The sequence below is a fragment of the Scyliorhinus torazame genome, chromosome 7 (genome assembly GCF_047496885.1).
Source record: "Scyliorhinus torazame isolate Kashiwa2021f chromosome 7, sScyTor2.1, whole genome shotgun sequence".
In the NCBI taxonomy this organism is placed as follows: domain Eukaryota; kingdom Metazoa; phylum Chordata; class Chondrichthyes; order Carcharhiniformes; family Scyliorhinidae; genus Scyliorhinus; species Scyliorhinus torazame.
This window is the reverse complement of record NC_092713.1, coordinates 41,297,279-41,320,943: the sequence shown is the minus strand read 5'-3', so window position 1 is coordinate 41,320,943 and position 23,665 is coordinate 41,297,279. Positions and strand designations below refer to the sequence as shown.

Here is a 23,665-nt window from a genome sequence, read left to right as displayed (position 1 = left end):
ATGATAAACTTGTCTGCGCCTAATTGGGGCGATGTTGGTTTTGTAAAGAGGTTTCTGGGAGCGATTCAGACCTAGACTCTCACCAGTTGATTATGGGAGTGGGGGGGGGGGCTGGGGGGATGATTTTCATGGAGCCGAGGTTGAATAGGTCAAGCCCTAAGTCGATGAGAAGGTAGAGGATGGCAAAAAAGTTGGGAGGGTTCATGGAAAGGATGCGGATGGTGGATCTGTGGAGGTTTGGGAACCCTTCTCACACATGAAAAGTGTTCCATGTAATGCCAAGCATAAAAAGCAAAGGTATGGTCTAACAGCACGCTAATTAAATCAGAAATCACAAAGAGGATACATCAGATTAAATTATGGGATTGAGACTGGCAAGATAATAAAAGCAAAACCTTGACAATAAATAACATGTATAAAATTACAGGAAAAAAAGGATAAGCATATGGATGATAATGGCATAGTGTACGTTAGATGGCTTTTGTTTTGGTGCAACATCGTGGGCCGAAGGGCCTGTACTGCGCTGTATCGTTCTATGTTCTATGTATAGGGTGTATTCTAGGATTGATTCTCATGATGAGTCGAGCGGAGTTGATGGAGATGGTAGGGGTAGAATATGCAGGAATTGTGATCTCAGACACGCTGCACTGGTTAGATGTGAGGCTTGGTTCGAGACAGGTGCAGAAGCCTGTTGTATAGGGCTCAGCCAGTGGGGGAGGCGGAGGATCTGGGGTAGTTTCTGGATGGATTGGAGTTCCGAGGGTTGGAGGATGGGAAGAAGCAGGCATTGGAGGAGCCGTTGGGGTTAAGGGAGGTGATTGAGTGCATTAGTTGGATGCAGTCGGGGAAGGCCCCGGGGCCGGAAGGCTTTCCGGCGGAGTTTTACAAGCAGTTTGCGACGGAGTTGGCCCCTCACCTGGTGGGTATGTTTAGTAAGCCGATGGAAAAGAAGGATCTGCTGGCTACTTTAGCGTCGATTTCTTTGATCCTGAATAAGGGGGCGGACCCATTGGAGTGTGGGTCCTACAGGCCGTTTTGTTGTTAAATATGGACGTGAAAATCCTGGCCAAGGTGCTGGCGTGGAGGCTGGAGGGGTGCATCCTGGAGGTGGTTTCAGAGGATCAAACAGGATTTGTGAAGGTGAGGCAGCTCTCTAGCAACGTTAGGAGGTTGCTGAATGTAATTATAGTTCCATCAGGGGATGGGAACCAGATTGTGTCCATGGATGCAGAGAAGACATTTGACCAGGTAGAGTGGAGGTGCCCGTTTGAAGTTCTGGGAATGTTTAGGTTTGGGCTGAAATTTGTGGCGTGGGTTCGATTGTTCTATGCGTCCCCCCATGGTTAGTGTTCGAACAAACAAGACAAGTTTGGGGTATTTTGGGTTGCACAGGGGGACAAGGCAGGGGTGCCCGTTATTGTTTGCGTTGGCGATAAGAGCCCTTGGTGATAGCCCTTCGGTTGTCAGCTGAGTGGCGAGGGATTGTGAGGGATGGGGTAGGATGCACCAGGTATCATTGTATGCAGATGGCCTGTTGTTCATATCCGATCCGTTGGAAAGTATGGGCAGAATTATGGGCCTGTTGGAGATATTCGGGCATCTTCCAGCTACCTGTTGAATGTGGAGAAGAGTTAGGTGGACGCAGTGAACGCGGCGGGCGGGGGGCCAAACCTGGGGGTGTTACCATTCAAGGTGGCAAGGGAGCGGTTAAGGTATTTTGGGATCCAGGTAACGCATGAGCGGGCCGCAATACACAGGTGGAACTTGACAGTGTTAGTGCAAGAGGTTAAGGGGGACTTTAAAAGGTGGGATAGGTTGCACTGGTCATTGGCAGGGAAGGTGCAGGTGGAAAGATGAATGTGCTGCCAAGATTCCGGTTAGTTTTTCAGTCCCTCACGACTTTTCTCCCCAAGGCTCTTTTACGGAAAGTGGAGGCTCGGATTTTGTGTGGGCAGGGAAGGTACCAAGGGCGAAGATGTCCCTGCTACAAAGGCAGAGGCAGGGCGAGGGGTTCGCACTCCCAAACCTGATGCACTACTACCAGGCAGCAAATGTGGGGAAGGCAGGGAGTCCGGTGGTGGAGTCGACTGGAATTAGTTGAGGAGACACTTTAAACTTGCCTCATGTCGGTTCTGACACCCCCTGTATGGGAACCACAGGTTTAAGCTGGGAGGGATAGATGGGATGTATAGGCGGTAGAAGGAGGAGGTGTGGAAGCGGTTCAGGGATATGTTCTCGGAGGGGAAGTTTCGCTGGGCTGGATGAGCTTTGGGAACGGTTTGAGTTACCGAGGGGGAGTGAGTATAGGCACTAGCAGGTGTGGGACTTTGCGCATAAGGAGCTACCAATGTTCTCCCAACTACCAGAGTACACGGTGTTGGAGAAGCTGCTGCTCCCAGAAAAGGTAGGGGAGGGCAGGATCGGGGACATATACAGGTGGTTGGGAGAGCAGGGTAAGGCACTGGTGGAAAGGATTAGGGGAGGTGGAGGGGGAGTTGGAGAGGGAGATAGGATGGAGGCTCTGATGCGAGGTGATGCGGCGAGTGAACTCAACTTCCTCCTGTGCTAGAATAAGCACGATTCAATGCAAGCCAGGACATTATTGGAGTAGTTAATTCTAGAAATAAACTCAGGATTATATAATGGAGATGGAAGTAGGCAGCCTTCATGATGGTGTGACAGGAAGCTAGAAGCTCAGTTCAGGGTAAAGAAAATAACTCAGAGTTTGTGAACATTGTCGTTCAACTTCAGACAGTACCGAGGCCAAAGTGAAATCCATGTCGGGGAACATCTTCCCAATGTTAAATTAGAGGAAAATGGAGGCCATTCAGAAGTAGATGCAAGTTAAGAAAGAGATACTACAACAAATTTCCACAGGGGAAAAATATATTCTTTAAAAAATATTTGCTGTGAAATTATTAAACAATTATACAATTTTATGTATATATATATATATATATTTATATAGCTTACATAAAAGTATCAAACACCTTACAAAAAGTTGAATATTTATTTTTTCTTCATAAGCAGTCTTTGAAGCCCAATTAGAATCAAGAACTAAAGTTGCCCCAATTATGGTACTATTATTACATTTATTTAAGATACTGTTAGCCATTACTGTAATACTTTATTGTTAAAAAAAGCTGAAACACTACCTGGGATACACATTGAAGGCAGATCAGATTTATAGAAAGATGTTGCTGGATCCCTAAATGCGGTGCGTGACACAGCTACTACCGAGTTGTGATTATTTGGGCAATGTCGTGTTATTGCCACAATGTCTTCATCCACTTGATCCACATACACCTAAAGTGCACATCAACTATATTTGAATATAAGTTTCTCATTAGCTCGGTGCAACAGCTTTTCAATTCATTCAAAGGGCATAATGAGGAAATCCAATTTATCACCCTGCTACTAAATTTGAAGAACAGAGAATTACACACAATTCCACACCTGATAGAAGGCATTAGCTCCAAGCTCACGGTGTAGTTTGTTAATTGCATTTTTTCCTGCAATGATTCCACTTTCTTGGTTCAATTCCCCTGCATATTTCGGAATTGTATTGGGATTATATTTAGGGTATCGTCTCTCTTCTGAAACCACAGATATCTATTAACATGCAAAAGCAGAGAACAGACACTGTCAACACAAAGTACTGAAAGTAATTCAATATGCACAGAATGTATGTGTTAAATTTTAAGTGTGAGATTTTAAATGCTGCAATATAAGTTTGGGACCTCATTGATGACAATGTTGGGGTTTGGCAGGGAAGAGGGCCAGAAGGCACATAGCAATTGCCAAGGCACAAAACTAAGTGGGATTTTAAGATTTGAATACTTAAATTGTTGGTAAAGCCACAGTACACAGGCATATCTACGTGTTCCTAATAATAATAATAATTCACAAGTAGGCTTACATTAACACTGCAATGAAGTTACTGTGAAAATCCCCTAGTCGCCACGCTCCGGCACCTGTTCGGGGACACGGAGGGAGAATTCAGAATGTCCCAATTCACCTAACAAGCACGTCTTTTGGGACTTTGTGGGAGGAAACCAGAGCACCCGGAAGAAACCCACGCAGACACAGGGAGAACGTGCAGACTCCATAGTCAGTCAGTGACCCAAGCCGGGAATCATACCCGGGTCCCTGGTGCTGTGAAGCAACAGTGCTAACTACTGTGTTACATTTAAGAAAATGGAGGCAGCGTTCTTATATTTTTTAATGCACCACCATGGGTGGAAATGTGTATGAGCGTTCAGCAGATTTCAGAAGGAATCACACATGGTTTCTCCTACATGTTTGTGAAAGGACATCTTGAAAATGTTGGAAAAGTACAGCAAGTTCTCAGATTTTAGAACAGGTATGCAAGTGTATTTCCCATAATAGGCAAAACAAATTGGAATTACACAAATAGCTGCTTTTGTTTTAGCTTTTGCAATTGAGTTTTAAAACAAATTATATATTTTAAAAATCTAAGTTCAAGTTCAGCAATGGAAATGATCACTAGCAATGAATGACTAAACTAGTTGTCCATTGGATTTCTGGAAGTTAAATATAGAATAAGCCCCATCAATAGGATGGAATAAATTAATGTGTTCATTTAATTTCCCACATTATGTTTACTAAGATTTTAAGTTAATGCTCAGCAATAACATTAAAAAATACAAATCTTCAAAACGTTTTGCGAAATGCATATCCTTCAGACAAACCTGATGGGGTACGAGGTAATCGTAACCCATTGTGCTTCCTGAGGCACAACATGCCATGGAAACAATAGTTGCACTGGGAAGCGCATCATAAACAGAACGACACTGCAAAACAAAGGAAATTATGCTATTCAAAATTAATAGACATACTGATCCATGTAGAAATTCATACATGTGGTTTGCAAGTTAATTCGTAAATTAAAACCTTCATTGCAAGAGGTTTTGAATATGGAAGCAGGGGTGTGTTGCTGCAATTGCACAGTGCCTTGGTGAGGTCACACTTGGAGTATTGTGTGCAGTTTTGGTCTCCTTCTCGGAGGAAGGATGTTCTTGCTCTCGAGGGAGTGCAGCGAAGGTTTACCAGACTGATTCCAGGGATGGCGGGACTGACATACGAGGAGGGATTGACTAGGTTGTGATTGTTCTCACTAGAGTTCAGAAGAATGAGGGGAGATCTCATAGAGACGTAGAAAATTCAAACAGAACTCGACAGGGTAGATGCAGGGAAGATGTTACCGATGATAGGTGTCCAGAACCGTGGGTCACAGCCTGAGGATTCAGGGTAAACCATTTCGGACAGAGATAAGGAGCCACTTCTTCACACAAAGAGTGGTAAGCCTGTGGAATTCATTACCACAGGAAGTAGTTGATGCTTAAACTTTGAATATATTCAAGAAGTGGCTGGATATAGCACTTGGGGAGAATGGGATCAAAGGCTATGGGGAGAAAGCAGGATTAGGCTATTGAGTTGGATGATCAGCCATGGTCGTGATGAATGGCGGAGCAGGCTCAAAGGGCCTAACGGCCTTCTCCTGCTCCTAACTTCTATGCATCTATGTATCTTCTTTATAAAAAAAAAACAATGGTTTCAAATGTTAAAAGGCGCATCCCTTAACTATCGCAACGAAGTAATGAATTCAAGAATAGTTCACCTCCAATTTTAACTGATCAATATTCAGTGATCTCCATCAGCTCTTATCCATATTTATTATTTGTTCAGGGGAAGTGGGTGTCACTGGCTAGGTCAGCATCTAATTGCCTCTTGAACTGAGTGGTTTGCTAGGCCATTTCAGAGGGCATTGTAAGAGTCAACCGCATTGCTGTCAGTCTGGAGTCACATGTAGGCCAGACCAGGTAAGGGTGGCAGATTTCCTTTCCTGAAGAAAATTGGTGAATAAGCTGGGTTTTTATGACAATCATCAGAATTTTAATTCCCGATTTTTAAAAAAATGGAGTTCAAATTCCATCATCTGCCATGGTGGGATTTGGTCTGGATTACTAGTCCAGTGACAGTACCACCAAGCCTCCATCTCCCGGGGCAGACATTTTTTCCAGCATCCATCCGGTCAGTTAACCTCCTGATTGTGCATGTTTCAATATGATCACCACTCAAGTCTTCTAAATCCAATAGATCCCGACCCAGACTGTCCAATGTTTCCTCCTAAGATATCCCCCTCCTAAACCCAGGAATCAGCCAAGTGAACTTTAGAAGCAGTTCCGAAAGCATTTTTGTTCTCCTTATTCCAAGGAAGGGCACAAATGCTTTAGAAGCAGTTCCGAAAGCATTTATGCCCTTCCTTGGAATAAGGAGAACAAAAATGTACACTGTGCTATAAATGTGGCCTCACCAATGCCTTCTACAACTATAGCAAAACATCCCTTCTTTTATATTCCATTCCCCTTGTAAAAAACACTAACATTCCATTTTCCTTCTTAATCACTGCTGTACCTGCCTAACCTTTTGATTTATGCACCAGTACACCCAGATCCCTCTGTGCTTCGTGAGTTCTGCACTCTCCCCATTTAAACAACATGCTGGTTCTCTATTCTTTCTAAGTAGGCGGTCATGGATTTGCCTAGTTGCAGCAGTAACACTAATTTAACAAGACGTAATAGGATGAGATATGCCCAGCAACAGGTAGAAATCAGCCTAGCGGCAGCAGTAGCCAGCATTCAAAAGGCAGGATGAAATGAGTCTTTCCCAGGAATGAGATTAGCAGATAGAAACAGATTACGTAGACGATTGGGAGATCAGTGAGGCATACACATGCTAATTTCTAGAGTCAAGCAATTTGAGTGGGCAGACAACCAAATACACAGAAGGCAGAATCAAAGAGGAATAATGGTATAATTGCCAGCCCCCTCAGAAGCCGGGAGGCCAGTTTACATCTCGCATTCTGTAGACCAGTTTACATCTAGCAACCTGGAGACTAGTTTTACATCTAACAACCTCAAAAGTACAGTAAGAAGTCTTACAACACCAGGTTAAAGTCCAACAGGCTTGTTTCAAAATACTAGTTTTTGGAGCACTGCTCCTTCCTCAGGTGAAAGCAGCAAGCAGTGCTCCGCAAGCTAGTGATTTGAAACAAACCTGTTGGACTTTAACCGGGTGTTGTAAGACTTCTTACTGTGCTCACCCCAGTCCAACGCCGGCATCTCCACATCAACTTCAAAAGTCTTAGAGCCAAGGCAGTGCAGACACCTTCGTAAAGGGAGTTTAAATATCTTTTCTGGACCAGGAAAAACATTTCCTAGACTTGATCATCAGCCCTGTATAGTGTGGTAATCATAGGCTGGATTTAACTTGAATCTATTTATTTTGGGTATGTTTGGGTGACAGGGGAAGTCTTAAGGAGTTCAGGGATCATGGATATGTTTTTGAACAAGGGGTACATGCCATATAAACTGTGTGTGTTTAGTGGTTCATATAAAATTGTCTTCGAGTAGTGTAGTCTTGTTGGAGTGTATTTGTCTTTTCTTTAATTTAATAAATAGTCTTTAATAATTGCTCCATGATGACTGGACTGATTATTCTCACTGGAATTTCACTTGACTCCCAACACCATTCCAAAATACATCCGGTGATCCAAGTTGGAATACCCTCGCAGGTAACATCAGCGTGGTTTGTGACATGAACAAGTTCACATTTTCCCACCTTGTACTCCATCTGACAAATGTTTGGCCACTGACTTAACCAATGCATGTCCCCTTGCAGACTCATGTTCACTTCACAACTTACTTTTCTGCTTAACTTTGTGTCATCAGTAAATTTAGTAACCATGCTATTGGTTCCTTCCTCCAAGTCACTGATAGAAATTGTAAATAGTTGAGATTCAAGCACTGATGCCTGCGGTACTCCATTTGTCACATCTTGCCAGCCTGAAAAAAGACCCATTTATTCCTACACTCTGCTTCCTGTTAGCATCCCAATCCTCCAACCATGCTAATATGTTACCTCGATACAAGCTCTTACTTTGCATAGTAACCTTTAATGTGGCACCTTGTCAAATGCATGTACAGCACATCCACAAGTTCCCTTTATCCATGTTGCTTGTTATTTCTTCAAAGAATTCCAAATAATTAGTCAATGATGATTTCCCCCTCGCAAAACAATGTTAACTCTGCTCGATTGTATTGTATCACCTGCTTAATAATACATTCCAACAATTTCCCTATGACAAACGTTGAACAAGCTGGCCTACTTTCAGTCTCCTTCTTTTCTTGACTAGAGGAGTCACATTCACTGTTTTCCATCTGACGGGACCTTTCCAGAAGTTTGGAGAAATAAAACTAATGCATCTACTATTTTAGCAGCCACTTCTTTTAAAAGCCTAAGATAAAGTCTATTGGGTCCTGGGGACTTGTCAAGCTTTTAGTTCTAATTGTCTCAGTACCCTTTCCCTGATGATTGTATTTATTTCAAGTTCCTCCCTCCTTTCACCTCCTGATTAACAATTTCTGGGAAATTGTGGATTGCTGTTAAAAAAAAAAAAATCAGGGGGACTTCCAGTTGCGGCGATGCACTGCTAAGCCGCACGTTTCGGCAGCTCCCGCTCTAACGGACTTTTGGGCTCTTTTTGGGAGCCCCAACTGAATTTTTTTCGGACCAAACCCAGTGTGGGGTGACGAAGTAAGGAGTCCCCCCTAGTGTGTATGGAAAAGATCGGTGGTAGTCGCCAGATTGCGAAGGATCCTCTGGAGCAGCGGCAGAGACGAGAAGGAAGAAGCAAGATGGCGACGGATGGAGACCAGACGACATGGGGGCCGGATCAGCAGGAATTCCTTAGACGGTGTGTGGAGGAATTAAAGGAGGTGCTGGCGCCGATGTTGTTGGCAATCGAAGGGCTAAAAGAAACGCAAAAGGCCCAGGCGATAGAGCTCCGTGGGGTGAAGCAGAAGGCAGCTGAGAACGAGGATGAGATTCTGGGCCTAGCGGTAAAAATGGAGACGCACGAGGCGCTACACAAGAGGTGTATCGAAAGACTCGAAGTCCTGGAGAATAGATCGAGGAGGAAGAACCTCCGGATGCTGGGTCTCCCCGAGGGAGTGGAGGGAGCTGACGTTGGGGCTTACGTGAGCACGATGCTCCATTCGCTAATGGGAGCTGAGGCCCCCTCGGGCCCCCTGGAGGTGGAAGGGGCTCACCGGGTCCTTGCGAGAAGTCCCAAGGCTGGAGAACCACCAAGGGCGATAGTGGTGAGATTTCACTGCTTCACCGACAGAGGCTGTTTTGAGCTGGGCCAAGAAGCTATGGAGTAGCAGGTGGGAGAATGCGGTGATACGAGTGTATTAGGACTGGAGCGCGGAGGTGGCGAGAAGGAGAGCGAGCTTTAATCGGGCCAAGGCGGCGCTTCACAAGAAGAAAGTAAAGTTTGGGATGCTGCAGCTGGCGCGATTGTGGGTCACGTACCAGGATAGACACTACTATTTTGAAACGGCGGAAGAGGCATGGACCGTCATCCAAAAAGAGAAATTGGACCAGAACTGAGGGACTGATGCTGTGGGGGAGATGACGATGTTGATGTACAGAAATGTAAATTGGGGAATGAGAGGTTCACCGTATCGGGACGATAGACGGGGAGGGGAAAGGGAAGAGAAGAATCCCTGTTTTCTTTGACGGGGGGACACTGAGAAATGTGGGCGCCGGTGGAAAAAGGGACATAGGTGGGGGATGGGGAATGGGAACGGGGCTGTAGGGGGAGCTGCGCCATAGGGGGCGGGGCTGATCTAGGAAAGCGTGGGTTTTTTCTGGCGCTAGGGAGATGATGGCGGGAAGAGAGGCGCAAGGAGGATGAGAGCTGATCACGTGCAATGTGAGCGGCCTTGGGATTTATGAAGCAGATGCTGGGATGTATCCCGGACCTGGAAGTAGGAAGCCTGGTAATGGGGGGGGGTTTCAATACTGTGCTGGATCCAGGGTTAGATCGGTCTAGATCCAGGACCGGAAGAAGGCCGGCAGCGGCCAAGGTGCTCAGGGGGTTTATGGAGCAAATGGGGGGGGGGGGGGGGGAGTGGATCCGTGGAGATTTGCTAGGCCGTTGGCCAAAGAGTTTTCCTTTTTCTCCCAAGTTCATAAGGCTTACTCCCGGATAGATTTCTTTGTTTTGAGTAGGGCACTGATTTCGAGGGTGGAAGGAACGGAGTACTCGGCCATAGCCGTTTCAGATCATGCCCCGCACTGGGTGGATCTGGAACTAGGAGAGGAGAGGGAACAGCGCCCACTGTGGCGACTGGATGTGGGACTATTGGCGGATGAGGGAGTCTGTGGAAGGGTGCGGGGATGTATTGAAAGGTACCTGGAGGCCAACGATGATGGTGAGGTCCAGGTGGGGGTAGTATGGGAAGCGCTGAAAGCGGTGGTTAGGGGAGAGTTGATCTCCATTAGGGCTTACAAGGAGAAAAAAAGAGGGCAAAGAAAGGGTGAGATTAGTGGGGGAGACTTTGAGTGTGGACAAAAGATATGCGGAGGCCCCGGACGAAGGACTATATAGGGAGAGGCGAAGACCTCAGACGGAGTTTGACCTGCTGACCACAGGGAACAGTACGAAGTCTTACAACACCAGGTTAAAGTCCAACAGGTTTGTTTCGATGTCACTAGCTTTCGGAGCATTGCTCCTTCCTCAGGTGAATGAAGAAGTCTGTTCCAGAAACACATATATAGACAAATTCAAAGATGCCAAACAATGCTAGGAATGCGAGCATTAGCAGGTGATTAAATCTTTACAGATCCAGAGATGGGGTAACCCCAGGTTAAAGAGGTGTGAATTGTACCAAGCCAGGACAGTTGGTAGGATTTTGCAGGCCAGATGGTGGGGGATGAATGTAATGCGACATGAATCCCAGGTCCCGGTTGAGGCCGCACTCATGTGTGCGGAACTTGGCTATAAATTTCTGCTATAGACAAATAGAATTTGTCTATATATGTGTTTCTGGAACAGACCTCTTCATTCACCTGAGGAAGGAGCAGCGCTCCGAAAGCTAGTGACATCGAAACAAACCTGTTGGACTTTAACCTGGTGTTGTAAGACTTCGTACTGTGCTCACCCCAGTCCAACGCCGGCATCTCCACATCATGACCACAGGGAAGGCAGAGGCACAGTGGAGGGAGGCACAGGGGATGAGATACGAATATGGGGAAAAGGCGAGTTGGCTGCTGGCCCACCAGCTTCGTAAGAGGATAGCGGCAAGGGAAATAGGGGGAGTTAGAGATGGAGCGGGAACTACGGTGCGGAGTGCAGGGAAGGTAAATGAGGTGTTTAGGACCTTTTATGAGAGGCTATATAGGTCCCAACCCCCGGAGGGGAAAGAGGGGATGCAACAGTTTTTGGACCAACTAAGGTTCCCGAAGGTGGAGGAGCAGGAGGTGGCAGGTCTGGGGGCGCCAATCCGGGTGGACGAGGTGACTAAAGGGTTGGGGAACATGCAGGCAGGGAAGGCCCCGGGACCAGACGGGTTCCCGGTGGAATTTTATAGGAAGTACACGGACTTGTTGGCCCCGCTGTTGGCAAGAACCTTTAACGAGGCCAGAGAAGGGGGGACTCTACCCCCGACAATGTTGGAGACGACGATATCATTATTCCTGAAGTGAGATAAAGACCCGCTGCAATGCAGGTCATATAGGCCTATCTCGCTCCTGAATGTAGACGCCAAGTTGCTGGCAAAAGTGCTGGCGATGAGGATCGAGGATTGTGTCCCGGGGTGGTGCATGAAGACCAGACAGGGTTTGTACAGGGGAGACAACTGAATGTTAACGTGCGACGGCTGTTGGGGGTGATAATGATGCCCCCAGTGGAGGGGGAGGCAGAGATAGTGGCAGCGATGGATGCAGAGAAGGCATTTGATAGGGTAGAGTGGTAGTATTTATGGGAGGTGCTGAGGAGGTTTGGGTTCGGGGAGGGGTTTGTCAGTTGGGTTAAACTCCTCTATGGGGCCCCAGTGGCAAGTGTAGTCACAAATCGGCAGAGATCGGAGTATTTTCGGTTACACAGGGGTAACCATTGGTGGGCAGAGTGCAGGCGGTCAAGATGATGGTCCTTCCAAGGTTTCTTTTTGTGTTTCAATGTCTCCCCATTTTGATCACTAAGGCCTTTTTTAAGAAAATAGATAGGAGTGTTATGAGTTTTGTGTGGGCAGGGAAGACCCCGAGGGTAAGGAGGGGCTTCCTGCAGCGCAGCAAGGACAGAGGGGGACTGGCGTTTCAGAATCTGGACGATTATTACTGGGCCGCCAATGTGGCGATGGTTCGCAAGTGGATGAGGGAGGGAGAGGGGGCGGCGTGGAAGAGGCTGGAGATGGCGTCCTGTAAAGGAACGAGCCTAAAGGCGCTGGTGACGGCACCGCTACCGCTCTCCCCGAAAAGGTTTACCACGAACCCAGTGGTGGCGGCAACCTTAAGGATCTGGGGGCAATGGAGGCGACATAGGGGTGTGACGGGTGCCTCGGTGCGGTCCCCGATCAGGAACAACCATAGGTTTGTCTCAGGAAGGATGGACGGAGGGTTCCAGAGCTGGCATTGGGCAGGAATTAGGAGATTTGTTTATTGACGGGACGTTTGCGAGCCTGGGAGCGCTGGAGGAAAAGTATGAGTTGCCCCGGGGGAATATCTTTAGATACATGCAAGTGAGGGCGTTTACGAGGCAACAGGTGAGGGAATTTCCGCTGCTCCCGACACAGGGGATCCAGGATAGAGTGATTTCGGGGGTATGGGTCGGGGAGGGCAAAGTGTCCGAAATATATCAGGAGATGAGAGACGAGGGGGAGGCGCTGGTAGAGGAGCTGAAGGGAAAATAGGAAGAAGAGCGTGGGGGGGGGGGGGGGGGGATCTTTCTCATGTGGAAGGAAGCACTATTCTTTGTTAGTTCACTATTTTATTTAAATAATGTTATCTATTAGTTATCGTGTTATCTTTTTTGATTGATTTGTAAGGTGGAAAAATTGTGTTTGAAAACTTTAATAAAATACATTTTTTTAAAAATACCATCAGATAGAATCCCTACACTGCAGAAAGGAGACCATTTGGCCCATCGGGTCTGCACTGACTCTCTGAAAGAGCACCAGGCCCAATCCCCCATCCTATCCCTGTAACCCCACCTAATCATTTGGACACTAAGGGCAATTTTATCAAGGCCAATCCACCTAACCAGCACATCTTTGGACTGTGGGGGGAAACCAGAGCACCTGGAGGAAACCCACGCAGACACGGGGAGAATGTGCAAACTCCTCACAGACCTTCACCCAAGGTCGGAATCAAACCAGAGTCCCTGGCGATGTGAGACAGCAGTGCTCAACACTGTGCCACCGTGCCGCCCTAAAGAACCATCTGGTTCATTAATGTCCTTTCGGGAAGGAAATCTGTCATCCTTACCTGGCCTGGCCTACCTGTGACTCCAGACCGTCAGCAATGTTGCTGATTCTTAACTGCCCTCTGCAATGGTGTGGCAAGCCACTCAGTACAAGGACAATTAGGGATGGGCAACAAATGTCGGCCTTGCCAGAAATGAAAGAATTCTCAAAAATACTCAGACGCCCTGATCAAAACAACAGGGCTGATGGCTGCCGTCCAGATGTCCCTGCTTTGTTTCAGGAAGAGGGAAGTACTAGTGAACTAGTTAATGGAGCAAAAATGAATATCAAAGATTTCTAAACTAACCACCTAAATAAAACAGATGAACCTAAACATCAAAGTACTACTTTATATGCTTCACCAATGGGGTTCACCATGCTGGAAGAACACAGATTTTAGTGGGCAAACTGTACAAAATATAATATAGACAATTTACAACAGGAATGTTGTTTGTTGATGAACACTGACAATAAATGTTAATGATGCTGCACCTGAATCGAGGATTCATTATCATGGGTAACATCCATAAACAAAGCATGAGCAATTTTGGGTATTAGAGGCTTCACAGGTTGCTGCGCAAAAGATCCAACAGGCAGCCCTCCAAAACGGTAAACAAGTCTTCCTTCCTCATGGCTGTCCTTAGCACTCATTGCCTCTGTAGCATGTAACACAGAAAAAATGTGAAAGTTCATCATTGTACAGTACATACTCTAAATATTATGCTAGAATGTTAGAAACACGAACACATCATTTTCTTTTCAGGAAGTTCATTGTCTTTCCTAAATCTCAGAGTGCAGACTTATTACTGCAAACTGGAAAAAACAGCACCGCAGTCATTGGGAGGAAACTATAAACATTAGTGTTAACAGGAAGACATTATTATATATGTACTAATTTTCTACAGGCGCAAAAATAAACAAAACATTAAATGTGATTCAGGAAATTTGACTGGAGAGGTTAACATAAAAAACATAGAAAATAGGAACAGGAGGCCATTCGGCCCTTCGAGCCTGCTCCGCCATTCATTATGATCATGGCTGATAATCCAACTCAATAGCCTAATCCCTCTTCCCCCAGATCCTTTGATCCCCCTCGCTGTCAGTGCTACATCTAACTACTTTTTGAAAACATACAATGTTTTGGACTCAACTACTTCCTGCGGTAACGAATTCCACAGGTGGACCACTCCCTTGGTGAAGAAATTTCTTCTCATCTCTGACCTAAATGGTTAACCCCGTTAAGAGGGATGGAAAACTAGTACAAGACAAAGCAACTAATTATTCAAATGATGTGATTACCACTGAAAGCAATGATCGGCACAGCACAGGGCAGCATGGTGGCACAGTGGTTAGCACTGCTGCCTCACAGCTCCAGGGACCCAGGTTCAATTCCCGCCTTGGTTGACTATCTGTGTGAGCCTGTACTTTCTCCCCGTCTTTATCCCACAAAGATATGCAGGTTAGGCAGACTGGCTATGCTAAATTGCCCCTTAGTGTCCAAAAGGTTAGGTGGGGTTACTGGGTTATGAAGATAGGGCAGAGGCGTGGGCTAAAGTAGGGTGCTCTTTCCAAGGGTCATTTCAGACTCGATGGACTGAATGGCTGAATCTGCACTGCAAATTCTATGATTCTATGATCTATAGCTCTCCACTCAACTAATGGTAAGTGACACAAAAATAAAGAAAGCATTGTACATGGAATTCAATAGTTGTTTTTTAAAAAACATTTAATTAGCTGAGGTTTTGTAATGCAACTTAAGTCATCCACACAGCTAGCATGATATACAAACCAAGGGTACCCCATTATGAAATACAGGCAATTTGTTAAGGCATCTCAAAACGACATGCCAGAAATACAGGGGCCCCTGACACACTATACGATCACACCGGACATTTTCAAACACTTTACCCTCACCAGTAATTTATATTTGACCAGGAATGTGTAAAATGTGCTAGTGCCCTGTCCTTCTACCCACTTAGTCTGGAGGGAGAAACAAAAACCAGTTAGTTTTAGTGAAATCATGCTGTATTTTATTGCTTAATTCTAGATTCTGGATTAAAGTGACAGGGATTAAAGTGTATTTTGATTCCAAGGTCAGCCAACTGTTTATCAATTGGTAACCACCTCCATGCCACACATTCAAAGAGCACTGGCATCTTTTTTATGATCTGGATTAAAAGTGAAGTGCTAATTAGTAGAAAAACAATTGAGAAAGTGAATTGGGTTCAGGAAATTGGATAATCTTTGCATATATTTCCTGCAAAATAGATTTTATTCCATCAGACTGGCACTGGTCCCAATGTGCATTTCCATAAAGCAGGAATAGTGTAGTATAAACAAAACTAGCACCTGCATACAACACTAAATTGGGCTTCAAAATTCAGTCAATCTGCCTCATTATATAAATGCCTTCCTTGGAACAATATTGGTTTGCTTTCTTCCCCATTTCCAAAATATCTTGCTTTCACTCAACCGAACAGCTTGCATTTACATGTTTGTAATGTTAAATTTAAATCAGTTTTATAACATTTGACCCCTACACAATCTTTGGCTAATTTCCGTTCACATTCACAATAGCTCTTCAGGGTTCACCTCCTCCCGGAGATGTGTGGCCCCACCCACCCACGTTCTGTATACTTGCTTAACTCCACAAGTTACACTTTCTTCCCAGCATTAAATCTTGTCCCAACCCCACCACACACAACCCCACCACACACAACCCCAAACACTAACTTAAACTCAGGCAGAACTTTACAAAAAAGTCAGTTTCGTTTTACTCCCCATTCCGTCCAACCCATCCCCAGAATCATGGGCGAAATTCTCCGGAAACGGCGCGATGTCCGCCGACTGGCGCCCAAAACGGTGCAAATCAGTTGGGCATCGCGCCGCCCCAATCTTAAGGGGCTAGGCCCGCGCCGGACGAATTTCCGCCCCGCCAGCTGGCGGAAAAGGCCTTTGGTGCCCCGCCAGCTGGCGCGGAAATGACATCTCCGGGCGGCGCATGCGCGGGAGCGTCAGCGGCCGCTGACGGCATTCCCTCGCATGCGCAGTGGAGGGAGTCTCTTCCGCCTCCGCCAAACAGCCCACCCGCGGATTGGTGGGCCCCGATCGCGGGTCAGGCCACCGTGGGGGCACCGCCCGGGGCCAGATCACCCCACGCACCCCCCCAGGACCCCGGAGCCCACCCACGCCGCCTTGTCCCGCCGGTAAGGTAGGTGGTTTAATCCACGCCGGTGGGACAGGCATTCCAGCAACGGGACTTCGGCCCATCCGGGCCGGAGAATCGCGCGGGGGGGGGGGGGGGGGGGGGGGGGGGGGGGGGGGGGGGGGGGGGGGGGGGGGCCTGCCCCCGCCGAATATTCGGTGGTGGAGAATTCGGCAACTGGCGGGGGCAGGATTCATGCCAGCCCCCGGCGATTCTGACCTGGCGGTGGGTCGGAGAATCTCGCCCCATATTTTTGGGACTTTGGGCCCCGCTGGCCTTTCGCTGCTGCACACCACGTTTATTGTTTTCTTTGTTTGGGTCCTGACCCTTGGCTGTCACTTGCACAGCCTCCTTCCTATTTTTTTTTTTTTTTTTTCCCCCAATCGCTCTCTCCCCTCCCTATCTAGTGCCAGTCCAATTCTCTCCTCCTACTCCTTTTTTCCCTTGCTTCGCACTTCATTTCATTCTTTTCATTTTCAGATCTTCCTCCTGCCTTAAATACTCCTGGTCTCTAACTCTGCTTGACCCAACTAATCCTTTGTGTGAAACACCGGAGAAAAAAATCTGGTAAATGGTAAATTAATATGCAGAAATAATGAAGTAATCTCCTTTTAGGAAACAAGGTAATTATTGAACTGAACATTCAGTAGTGCTTAATAGATGGCTACATAGTGGCACCACTATTAAGATAGGATTTTGTTAACAGGTATATGTTTCCATGAGAAACAGATCACACAACAAGTTTCCAATGCTCATTAAAGTAATAAGCCATCACCATATGAGTATACTGTGTTCAGAAAACTAACATGCCTACCTCGTATTAAGGAACTTATGCCCAGTTTAGTCACAAAGACATTATCCATCTCCTCACTTCCAGTGAACAGTTCGGCCACTACGTACAAATTAGGTCGTATTCTTCTGGCAGTGTCCAGCATATGCTGCAGGTGAAAAGACAAAAGTCAAGGAATGGAGATTTTTTTTTTTTTTTTTAAATAGGAAGCAAGGCAAAATCAAAGACTCAGACTGGGAAAAATGGTGATATCAAGATGGAAGCGACGCAGAAAAATCAATTTAGCAAAATGGGAAGTTGGTGAGATGTTGGAGAAATTGAAAGCAAAGTGTCAGAAGAGAACAAATGTCAATGTTAAGTAAAACTCACATGTAAAAGAGAAGGCAAAATAAATTGTAAATCAGAAATAAAATGATGGGAAGAGAAAGAAAAAAACAGCATCAGTTACCTGCTCTTTAAGGTATTTTACATTTTCTAAAGTCAGGTCTCTTCAAGTACCTTGAACAAGCCTGCTAATTCCTTCTCAGTTAACAAACACATTGTCAACATACTCTCTCTGCTCGTGCTCTCTGCTCATGAAAAGCGGTTTCCTTCATGTATCTGCATGGCTTGACTGATCTCGCCCCAATTAGTATCTCTTACAAATAATATAACTCAGTAAACATGGTACAAAAGCATTTTTCTCTGGTATTGCTCAGGGCACTGACAGAGGGGTAACCCTCCTCCATTGGAGGGGGGGGTTCCCTTATATGAGGTAGGGGCTGGGGTGGGGAGGGGTTCCTCCATGGCTTGGGGGGGGGGGGGGCGGGATTTACAGGGGAGTTTATTTATTTCACAGATCGGAGCGCCTTTTAAAGATGTTACCCAATTTCTGTGGAGTCTGCCTTGACAGCAACATCAGGTTCCACCCTGCCAGAGTAATGGCGCAAAGCACGCCCTCTGATTTTTAGTTGACAGACCTTAAGATCCGGTCAGGAAACTGGACTGTATTTCTGGGGAGAAACATGCCGGTTTTCAGTCAGAACCTGAAACTTGCCATTTTTGTGGAAAATTCCTCCCGTTCTTTATCTGTTTTTCAAAATGGGCAGTTGCTGGGCTGTTAAAATTGCTCCAGCTGATCATATGCTAGCTTCTAAATGTTTCTGAGTTGTTTGAAAATGAATAAATGTGAACACCTCACACCTGCTGGAATGTAAAACGTCTTGCGTGGCATAAACATTTCAGCCAAGCTAACACAATGGTCTCACAGATGAGATATCTGCCCCAGCCAGCGATTTGCTGTTTGCAGCTCCTAGTTTCTATCTGGTGCTAATGGTGCCAATGGCCTAAGCGTTACTTGTCCGAACACACAAAAGCTCCCAACCAGGGGCCCCGTTTAACAACCTGAAACCAGCAACTGTTTGACCTCCAAAGAGAACAGGACTCCAGGCCGAAGCCTACGTTGTCTACCATCTTACCATCAAGCAGGTGGTAGGAGAAAGAACTCTGGCCCTCATCAAAACGGCAAAACTCCTGAAACATTGGAACTTGTGCCTTAAAAAACAACTTAACCCTACACGCCTTCACCCCTGGAAGTCGTGTTTTCTGGAAAGACGGATCACCCTGCAACAGTCAACTTCTCCTCTGAAGAAGCAGTCCATTAGACTTTCAACTCTGGACCATGCAAAACCCTAACTTCTATTTTATTTTGGTTGGGCCCTGAGCTTCCTTTTTCCTTATCCCTTTTTGTATTGTATGAGTGCAAAACAAAGCGGCAAACTTTGTGAAACCCCTCCCCCCCGCATGTGTAAAAATAAACCAACCCCTTCTATTTTAATCTTATCTGGAGTTACTCAGATGTTTCGAGCACTCCTAATTTAAGGGCTAAGAAAACTGCCACTTATAAAGGGGGGGAAATAAAAAAAGGCCAAAAATACCTTTCTGTTTACGGACAGATAACGACAGGAGAAATCAGGAAGTTTAAATTAATCCCCTTTCTGTTCGTAACATAATAGAAACCATTGAAGTACTGCATAATCTGGTCAGAACATTGTCATCACTTATTGAAAAAAAAAAACACCACTCAGGCCGGGGTATCCAATATATGGCTGTGCGGCTATCCCTAACCTTGGTAAACCAACCCTTGACATCTGGTGGGATTTTGTGCTTTGTGCATTCCTATGCTTTATTTTGAAGGCCAGAGTTAGATACAGTTATTTTTTTAAAGCACTGTTGGCTGAAGTCCTCAGTTACAACAACCCTCGAGTTTCAGGAACTTCAAATGTTATGCAAATAAATTAAACCAGATTAAACTTTACATGAGGTTCCTAATGGTCCATGTTAAGCATCCATCGTGTTCCATGCAGCTAAAAATGGTCAAAACCTAGACACCACCAAAAGAATTGGGTGATATAGCGCAGTAGAATTGGGCGATATGGCACAGTAGAATTGGGCGATATGGCACAGTAGAATTGGGCGATATGGCACAGTAGAATTGGGCGATATGGCACAGTAGAATTGGGCGATATGGCACAGTAGAATTGGGCGATATGGCACAGTAGAATTGGGCGATATGGCACAGTAGAATTGGGCGATATGGCACAGTAGGATTTGGTGATATGGCACAGTAGGATTGGGTGATATGGCACAGTAGGATTGGGTGATATGGCACAGTAGGATTGGGTGATATAGCACAGTAGGATTGGGTGATATAGCACAGTAGGATTGGGCGATATGGCACATTAGAATTGGGCGATATGGCACATTAGAATTGGGTGATATGGCACATTAGAATTGGGCGATATGGCACAGTATGATTGGGCGATATGGCACAGTAGAATTGGGCGATATGGCACATTAGAATTGGGCGATATGGCACAGTAGAATTGGGTGATACGGCACAGTAGAATTGGGTGATACGGCACAGTAGAATTGGGCGATACGGCACAGTAGAATTGGGCGATATAGCACAGTAGAATTGGGCGATATAGCACAGTAGGATTGGGCGATATGGCACAGTAGGATTGGGCGATATGGCACAGTAGAATTGGGTGATATGGCACAGTAGAATTGGGTGATATGGCACAGTAGAATTGGGTGATATGGCACAGTAGAATTGGGTGATATGGCACAGTAGAATTGGGTGATATGGCACAGTAGAATTGGGTGATATGGCACAGTAGAATTGGGCGATATGGCACAGTAGAATTGGGCGATATGGCACAGTAGAATTGGGCGATATGGCACAGTAGAATTGGGCGATATGGCCCAGTAGAATAGGGTGATATGGCACAGTAGAATTGGGTGATATGGCACAGTAGAATTGGGTGATATAGCACAGTAGGATTGGGTGATATAGCACAGTAGGATTGGGTGATATAGCACAGTAGGATTGGGCGATATGGCACAGTAGAATTGGGCGATATGGCACAGTAGAATTGGGTGATATAGCACAGTAGAATTGGGTGATATGGCACAGTAGAATTGGGTGATATGGCACAGTAGGATTGGGTGATATAGCACAGTAGGATTGGGTGATATAGCACAGTAGGATTGGGCGATATGGCACATTAGAATTGGGCGATATGGCACAGTAGAATTGGGCGATATGGCACAGTAGAATTGGGCGATATGGCACAGTAGAATTGGGCGATATGGCACAGTAGAATTGGGCGATATAGCACAGTAGAATTGGGCGATATAGCACAGTAGAATTGGGCGATATAGCACAGTAGAATTGGGCGATATAGCACAGTAGGATTGGGCGATATGGCACAGTAGAATTGGGTGATATGGCACAGTAGAATTGGGTGATATGGCACAGTAGAATTGGGTGATATGGCACAGTAGAATTGGGTGATAAGGCACAGTAGAATTGGGTGATATGGCACAGTAGAATTGGGTGATATGGCACAGTAGAATTGGGTGATATGGCACAGTAGAATTGGGTGATATGGCACAGTAGAATTGGGTGATATGGCACAGTAGGATTAGGTGATATGGCACAGTAGAATGGGTCAGCTTTGTAGCTGGCATGCCGCCTTGTCGAAATCCTGCAGCGTGCCCTAACTAACCGTAACAAGGCCTGCACGTGCATAATAGCAACTTAAAACACACTACTCCATAGTAAAGTCTGAAACATCTATAAATGAAATGTATTATCAGTAACATGCATGTTCAAACGGTTACTTAAAATGCATCGTAGGCAGGAGAAAACTTAATCTGTACCTCAGCAATACGAATAGGTGTTGAATGGCAGTTGTCTAACCGCACCCCATAGAAGATTTTGGCTGTAATTTCGGTATACTTCTGCATGTGAGCCCAAAGGTAAGGACAGTCTTCGGGCTTTTTTCCGTATCGCAGTTTAACACTGTCACCCCAGCAAATCAATTCCCTCCTGAGATAAACATTAGAACCTATGAAAATAAAAGCCAATCTGTTAAAATGCATAATAATTAGACATAGAATTGATTAATAATCATCCTTATTATTGTCACAAATAGGCTTACATTAACATTGCAATGATGTTATTGTGAAAAGAGTTGAATCCCTCAAGTTTAAATTCCCTTTCCTTGTTTTTCCCACCAAATGTATCATTTTTCACTTTCCTGCATTAAATTTCAACTGCTTGTGGGATAAATCCATCATACTATTTCATTATAAGCTTCAGGTCGTTCCTATAGTAAGGTGGCACGGTGGTTAGCCGAGGACCCGAGTTCGATCCCAGCTCTGGGTCACTGTCTGTGTGAAGCTTGCACATTCTCCTCGTGTCTGCGTGGGTCTCACAACCCAAAAAGATGGGCAGGGTAGGTGGAATGCCCAAGCTAAATTGCCCCTTAATTGGAAAAAAGAATTGGATTCTCTAAATTTATCTTTTTTTAAAAGGTAGTTCTTATAGTAAAGCAAACTGGCAGGATTTAATGGGATCCTTACGCAATAAAGTGACAAGATTAAAAAGAAGATATTTGGGAGAGAACTTTTCGAAAGCAACCATTTAGCCGCTTCTTATTTATGTGAAACATTTCTTAATGAAATTGATAACAAAATCTAATTTGAATATCTAGGTTTTACACAAAATTCTACCCAAGCAGCCACCTTTATTCAGCAGACTGCAGGTCGTAAGATAGGCCTTTTAAGACTATCTATCTGCAATTGAACCATTTAAATTAAATATAAAATACAAGCTGGCAGAGGTGTTCGCGGACATCTTTAACCTGTCCCTACTCCACTCAGAGGTCCCTATCTGCTTCAAGAAGACCACCATCATACACCGCGGTGCCAAAGAAGAACCAGGCAACGTGCCTTAATGACAACCGTCCAGTGGCCCTGACTTCAGTCGTAATGAAGTGTTTCGAGAGGTTGATCAAGAAGCGCATCACCTCCATACTCCCAGAACGCCTTGATCCACTGCAATTCGCATACTGTCGCAACCGGTCCACAGCAGATGCCATTTCCCTGGCCCTACACTCATCCCTAGAGCATCTCGACAACAAGGACTCCGACATAAGACTCGTATTTATTGACTACAGCTCCGCATTCAACACCATAATCCCAGCCAAGCTCACATCAAAGCTCCAAAACCTAGGACTTGGCTCCCCACTCTGCAACTGGATCCTTGATTTTCTGACCAACAGACCACAATGAGTAACAATGAACAACAACACCTCCTCCACAAAAGCCCTCAATACCGGGGCCCCTCAAGGCTGCGTACTTAGCCCCCTACTGTACTCCCTGTGCACACACGACTGCGTGGCAAAATTTGGTTCCAACTCCATCTACAAGTTTGCTGACGATACGACCATAATGAGCCAGATCTTGAATAACGGCGAGTCAGAATACAGGAGGGAGATAGAGAACCTAGTGGAGTGGTGCAACGACAACAATCTCTCCCTCAATGCCAGCAAAACTAAAGAGCTGGTAATTGACTTCAGAAAGCAAAGTACTGTACACACCCCTGTCAGCATCAATGGGGCCGAGGTGGAGATGGTAAGCAGTTTCAAATTCCTAGGGGTGCACATCTTCAAAAATCTGTCCTGGTCCACCCATGTCGACACTACCACCAAGAAAGCACAACAGCGCCTATACTTCCTCAGGAAACTAAGGGAATTCGGCATGTCCACATTAATCCTTACCAACTTTTACAGATGCACCATAGAAAGCATCCTATCTGGCTGCATCACAGCCTGGTATGGCAACTGCTCGGCAAAGGACTGCAAGAAACATCAGAGTCGTGAACACCGCCCAGTCCATCACACGAACCTGCCTCCCATCCATTGACTCCATCTACACCTCCCGCTGCCTGGGGAAAGCGGGCAGCATAATCAAGGCCCCTCCCACCCGGCTTACTCACTCTTCCAACTT

At 45.7% G+C, this 23,665-nt stretch overlaps 1 protein-coding gene across 1 annotated transcript in view; it reads right to left on the bottom strand.

The window, feature by feature from the left end:
* Window positions 1-23,665, bottom strand: part of LOC140426161 (glycogen debranching enzyme-like) — a 157,927-nt gene that overhangs the window by 87,540 nt on the left and 46,722 nt on the right. Inside the window, 6 exon segments of the mRNA XM_072510596.1 lie at window positions 3,156-3,306; window positions 3,457-3,612; window positions 4,713-4,814; window positions 13,824-13,987; window positions 17,351-17,474; window positions 21,533-21,720. Coding sequence (XP_072366697.1) covers window positions 3,156-3,306; window positions 3,457-3,612; window positions 4,713-4,814; window positions 13,824-13,987; window positions 17,351-17,474; window positions 21,533-21,720 — 885 coding nt within the window.